This window comes from Malus domestica, chromosome 16 (assembly GCF_042453785.1).
Source record: "Malus domestica chromosome 16, GDT2T_hap1".
Classification (NCBI taxonomy): domain Eukaryota; kingdom Viridiplantae; phylum Streptophyta; class Magnoliopsida; order Rosales; family Rosaceae; genus Malus; species Malus domestica.
In genome coordinates this window covers 38068789-38075409 of record NC_091676.1, presented here as the reverse complement: position 1 = coordinate 38075409, position 6621 = coordinate 38068789, and the positions used below count along the sequence as shown (strand labels likewise).

At 46.2% G+C, this 6621-nt stretch overlaps 1 protein-coding gene across 1 annotated transcript; it reads left to right on the top strand.

Moving 5' to 3' along the window:
- Positions 1 to 280: 280 nt before the first annotated feature.
- Positions 281 to 3593, top strand: LOC103429299 (uncharacterized). Its single transcript, XM_070815585.1, has one exon. It carries the CDS (start codon positions 672 to 674, stop codon positions 1314 to 1316), a length of 645 nt encoding a protein of 214 aa, XP_070671686.1. The 5' UTR covers positions 281 to 671; the 3' UTR covers positions 1317 to 3593.
- Positions 3594 to 6621: the final 3028 nt, after the last annotated feature.

The window sequence follows — 6621 nt, the reverse complement described above, 5'->3', positions numbered from 1 at the left end:
TACGTTATGACTTGATCTCTTCTTTGGAGGGGTACGTAGGCAGCTCGAATGTTCAATTTTTCGAGTTCAGTCACATCAAAATATAAATAAATGTTTTATTAAAGAAAGTCAATCTTATTAAAAAAAAAAAAAAAAAAAAAAGGGGGTTTGATTAAAGTCTCATTAATGAAGGTCAATTTTATTACAAATTTACTTGCAATTTTCTTGGTACAAAATTAAATTACAATTTCTTTAAAAAAAAAAATTTATTAAAAAAAAAAAAAATATATATATATATATATATACATATCTGAGCCCAGCTACAAAATTTGGCCCATCTCCATCTCTCCTCAGACCCAAACCGTGAGCCCGGCTACAAAATCTGACCCACTTGGCTCCTTTCCCCATGTCTTCAGCCTGATCACTAGAGCTCTCCTTTCGGACCGACGCTGACGACCTGAGAATCTCACCCTGGAGCACCGATGGAGTGCGCTGATGCTGGTCTGCAAGCCGTGGCTGCAGGTGTGCAAGGATCCCTGCCTCAACTCCGCCTTCGACCTTGAGCGGCGGATCGATTCCATACTCCGATCTGTCGTCCATTGGAGCGCGGGCTCGTTGGAACAGATCCGCACCAGGCACTGCTCCAACCAGTCCTTCCCACACACTCCCCACTGAGAAAGCGAGAGACAACAATGGCAGTCTCGATACCCATAGTCGCCATCGTTACCTCCCTCCATCTCATCGCCTTCATCTTCGCCGTCGGCACCGAACGACGCCGTAGCACGGCAAAGATAGTGCCCGATGAGTACGACGAGCGTACCTACTGCGTGTACGGCACGGATGCCTCCACGGTGTACGGACTAGCGGCGTTTGGGCTGCTTGCCGTCAGCCAGACGGTGCTTAACGTCGTCACCAGGTGTCTCTGCTGCGGCAAAGGTCTAGTCACTGGCTCCTCCACCACTTGGACCGTCTTCTTCTTCGTCTTCTCCTGGACAACCTTTTTGGGAGCGGAGGCGTGCTTGTTGGCTGGGTCGGCAAAGAATGCATACCACACCAAGTACCGGGGAATCTTCAAAGTAGATGACTTGTCCTGTGCTACTCTGCGCAAGGGCATGTTTGCCGCCGGCACTGTTCTTACGCTGTTGTCACTGGCAGGGTCAAGCCTTTACTACTGGGCGCATTCCAAAGCTGATACTGGAGAAACGGAGAGTGTTTTCTCAGATCAAGGGCGAGGTCGGATTGAAGATTTTATCCTGTCTTTGCCGTTCCCCGACCATCCATGCTCATCATCATCGTCCTCTCAAGCCTCCTCGCAAGGTCCCCAAGACACCCCATAAGGTTCTGGATGCTCCATCACTACAAGATGACTTTTACTTGAACCTTGTGGAATGGTCTTCCCAAAATGCTCTGGCAGTTTGACTCGGCACCAGTGTTTATCTTTGGAGTACATCAAACAAGCAAGGTGACAAAATTGTGTGACTTGAGGCCTAATGACGGTGTGTGCTCTATCCAACGGACACGGGAGGGGTCAGACTTGTCAATTGGCACAAGTCTTGGTCGAGTCCAGGTTCGGGATGGGATGCAGTGCAAGAGGGTTCGAACGATGGGTAGGCACCAAACAAGGACTGGAATTTTGGCGTGGAACTCGCGCATATTAGCTTCAGAAAGCCGAGACCGGAACATACTTCAACATGATCCTCGAGTCCCAGACAATTACATCAGCAAGCCTGTTGGCCACAAGTCTGAGGTATATGGGCTGAAATGGTCTAATGACGACAGGGATTTGCTGAGGATCTTCTCTCTGTCAGAGCTCCGTAAAGCTTTCAGAGAAAATGGTGGATCTGCTGTCGTCGTACCCTCATCCACTTCAAGGCCGAGACTTCCTGCATACGCCACGAACTCCACTCCTCCGTCTTCTTCCTCCACGGCTGCGTCAAACTCCAAGCTCTCCACTTCTCTTCCTCGGCTGCCCAGCAATGGAAGCAGCAACCCAGCTTCTTCTTCCTAGCTGATCATCCTTCCCCAACAGCACCGTGTCGAGAGTAGCAGCAGGCGGAGCGAGAGAGACGCCAACGGCAAGGATCTCGACCTCGAGAGAGACGGCTCTCGTGGCATCAGCGACGAAAAGAATGGCGAGACGTGCAGGAAGAAGCTCAGGCTCTCCAAGGATCAATCTCCGCTGTCTCTGCGACATCCAGCCCAACCCCTCTTCACCATTAGAGCTCCACATTCGAGATGCTGGAAGGTGGTGCCAACTCTGTCGCCGCGTCGTCTGAATCTCCACCAAACCCCACCTGCTGTATATGGTGCGCACACCCGGAGCAAGTTGGGCTGCGCTCTCGGCATCGACTCCTTCCACCGCAGCGCTTGGCCTCCATCTAATAATTTGCACCATCCAAGGAACCTGCACATCCTCACCAGTACCTGCACCAGTATCTTAAAACTCCTCGAGGTCCTGCCATGGCGTCTCTGTCCGTCACAGCTGCCCTGGTCACCTCCACCTCCACCGTCTCTTGCCTCGCAGCTGCCAACAACTTCAAAGACCGCTGTCAAACGACTAGCCGGCCGAGAAGCTCTTCCTCAAACTCGAGCTCCGCTCCCTGCAAATTCCTCTACCCACTACCCAAATTTATACAGAAAAAATATATTAAAAAAAAAAAAAAAAAAAAAAAAAAGGATGGTGGAGCAAAGTGGTGATGGCACCACGTGAAAAAAGGAGAGATGCGTCTGGCACCATGATTAAAGAAAAGAATTGTTTGATATTTGGTGCTCAGGCACCATGTGCAAAAAATAAAACAGAGGAAAAGAAAGGAAAATAAAAATAAAAAAATAAAAAAATAAAAAAAAAAATAAAAAAAAAAACATTAAGAGAAATAAAAGTCCATTTTATTTATTTTTCTGGAAATTTTACATAAATTTGCATTATACATACCTAAAAAAAAAAAAAAAAAAAAAAAAAAAAAAAAAATCAAATCAAATCAAATTTACAAGAGGGGATATTCAAGGACGATCAGGTGGCGCCTCACAACTCGGCAGTGCTCCAGGAAGAGAAGGCGCCGGAGGTTGACTGTTTGAAGCCTCAGCAGTCGGTACAGCCCCAGAAGACGAAGGTAAATGCTGCTGGAACAAACCCACAAACCTCTGATGATCAAGTAAAATCTGACCATCAGATTCCTGCATCTGGTCAATCTTCCTCTTCATGTTTGTCGCATAGCTATGTGCGAGCTTATGCAACTGTTTATTCTCCTGCTTGAGCCCTCTAATCTCCTGTTTGAGACTCATCACTTCAGCCGCCAATGATTCAACTTGACGGGTTCGAGCAAATAGGCGTTGGGCCATATTAGACACAGAACCTGCACACTGCACACTGAGAGCCAGAGAATCCTTAACAGCCAACTCATCAGACCGTTTGGAAAGTAGTCTGTTATCTCTGGGAGTGACAAGGTTTCGGGCCACCACCGCAGCGGTCATATCATTCTTCACCACCGAATCCCCAACGGTAAGAGGACCAGTAGGGGATATGAAGGATGGGCGCCATATGTTGTCTGGAGAAGGCGGGACTGCCTCTTCACCAAGATTCAAGTCAAAACGACGGTCGGAGGGTCCAGACATTTTCAAAGTGTTGAAGGAAGAAGAGATCAGACAAATCAAGATCTTAGAAGTGCAAGAGGGGAGTTTTCACAAGCGAAAATTCAAGTGTGCTTTGAAACAAACTGCATGCCTCTATAAAAAATCAGCACTCGACGGGATTTCAGAGATCGAAGAGGCGAGCTCAGAATTCGAAGAGGCCATTCAAAAATCGAAGAGGCAAGCTCAGAAATCGGAGAAGCATCTTGCTTTTCCAGACGCGTCAACACCCGTCACACGCAAACTCAGCTTTGCGGAAATCACGGGCAATTTGTTAAAGCGCCAATCCCAGATATCGAAGAGGCGCCAGTCTTTTCAGCCTCGTCATCACCTGTCATATGCACACTCAACTTTGCGCAAATCACGGGCAATTTGTCGAAGATTTTCGGTGAAGGAGAAAGCACGTGAAATTTTACTGTTCAATCACGCGTTAGTTGTCGACACGAGTGAAAGAATAGTACATCTACAAGTATTAAAGAACTTCCTATAAACTGTCTACCTTCACCCTACATAGTAAGGCAGACATACATAACATTTCTTCATCTCCAAAAATGCTTTCCCAAAGAAACCTCTCGAGTCATTCAGTGTTCCTTATTCCTTGGGGTACCTCTGCAAGCCAATGACTCCAAAGCAAAAGTATCTCATATCACCAGGGTAGAAAGCAAGAGTATCTCATATCATGCGTTCTCTCTGTCCTTTCCTTTGTCCTTGTTCTTACCTACAAAGACAAGGATAAAGAAAACAATATGCCGGAACTTCCACTCAAACTCGGGTAAGGAACCGACTGCTTGGAACCCTTCCCTGATTGCCTACCTAGCACTGCTCTCGAGTACTCGTTTCGCACTGCTGCTGTACTTCCAAAGAAGCTGCCACATCTGCTTGGAGAACAGATAAGGCAAGTGAAAATGATACCTTGCAGCATGTGGAGACAAGGTGCAGAAGGAACAAGCAGAGAAGAATGCGGTTTGCACAGTCAACTCAGCAGAAGAAGTCCGAACTGAGGAACTCGAGAAGCTGCCATATCTGCCTGAAGAAACAAGCAGAGAAGAATGCAGCATGCACAGCCAACTCGGCAGAAAGAGTCTGAGATGAAGAACTCGTTTTGACCCTCAAATTCTTGGGTCGACTTACTAGGCGTTGTGGGCTGCACGTGCCGATTCACCACCCTTGAATCGAATCCTTAAAGATCAAGTCACCAACTGGAAGAAAAGCCCATCAATCTTGAAGATCATACCGTTGACCAAACTGCTCAGGTGTGAATTAGAAAGATTGAACAAAGAAACAGGTTGTCACCCTCACCTCGTGCCTGCTTGCCATGTGTTCGAGTCAACCTTCAAGAATCAAGCCTCAACGGCCCTTGAAGAAGTTTCCGGCCAAATTCAAGATCAAGCCTCGATGGCCCTTGAGGAAATCACAAGTCCGATTCAAGATCAAGCGTTCACCATATTTGAATCAAATCCAGTTCAAGAACAAGCTGTGGAAAATCAACAATTGGAGGAATCCAGAAAATCCTCCAACCCAGTTCAAGATCAAAGCTGTGGAAAGTCAACAAGCGCAACAAAATACGTGCCGATTCATCCACTACCAAAGCCAAATATCATCTACCACATGAAGCTCCTTGTGTCCCAATTTCAACCTTCAAGATCAAGCCTCGACGGCCCTTGAAGAAATTTCAAACAAAAGTTCAAGAACAAGCCTCAACGGCCCTTGAAGAAATCTCAAGCCCAATTCAATATCAAGCCTCAACGGCCCTTGAAGAAATCTCCAGCCCAATTCAAGATCAAGCCTCAACGGCCCTTGGATCGACATCTACAGTAAGGGACTTCAAAACGCATCTCCTACACGTGACAAGCACATGTATACGACGTGCCTTGAAGTGGGGGCATTTGTAGACATCGAAATTTCGGTAAATAAATGTTGACCGATAAATCAAAGTGTCAACGCTCATGTATTACATAAATTTTACACGTAGCGTGTGACTCAACGAAAATTGAAATGAGTTGGAAAAGTCATCAAATAGGACACGTGTCAACACCTGGCAGAAACGACTTATTTCATCTGGAATATTATATTCAAAGTTAGGCCTTGGAAAATTCTATAAATACAAGCCCATTTCATTCATTTAAGGGGGAATTCATATTACACCTTGAAGCTCTGAAGCTCTGAAACTCCGAAGCTCTCAAGCATCCAGGTTCCCGAAGAATCGAGAAAGCTCTCTTCGTTCTTCGTTCATCGTTCTTCCAAGATCAAGCCCAAACGGCCCTTTGGATCAACAATCATCCACCAATTCAAGATCAAGCCCCGACGGCCCTTGAAGAAAGTGTTCTTCGTTCTTCGTTCATCGTTCTTCCAAGATCAAGCCCAAACGGCCCTTTGGATCAACAATCATCCACCAATTCAAGATCAAGCCCCGACGGCCCTTGAAGAAAGCCCCATCGCTCATCATCCGTTCATCCAAGATCAAGCCCCAACGGCCCCCCCCCCTTTGGATTAACAACGTCGACAAATCCACACATCCAACCGTCCTTCAAGATCAAGCCCAAAAGCCCTTGAAGATCCGTTCATCACTGTTCTTCAAGATCAAGCCCAAAAGCCCTTGAAGATCCGCTCAAATCCACCTTCAAAGATCAAGCCCACGACCATTTAAAGAAACTTCCAACTGTTCATCCAAGATCAAGCCCAACGGCCCTTTGGATCAATCACACATCCACAAATACACACCTTACGGAGATCGAATCAGAGGATCAAAATAGAGAGAGATTGTAACCCAAAATCATCTAAATACAAATATTTGTTTGTGCGCGTTGTTCTTGTCTCTTTCGTTTCAGGAATTTTCCGCGTTCACAGTTATCAACAAAGCGTGCACTTTATGGAAGGGAAGCTTGGAGAGAGCCGTGGTTGACATGGCTAGTGGAAGAAGCGCCACAGAAGTTGTGAGTTTCTTTGTTGATATTTTATTTGTCATGTACATAATATTATTTTGCAACTAATTGTTTTTCTATATTTCTTGCATAT

Excerpts from the sequence above, each read along its gene's own strand:
- LOC103429299 (XM_070815585.1), top strand. The coding sequence starts at position 672 with ATGGCAGTCTCGATACCCATAGTCGCCATCGTTACCTCCCTCCATCTC.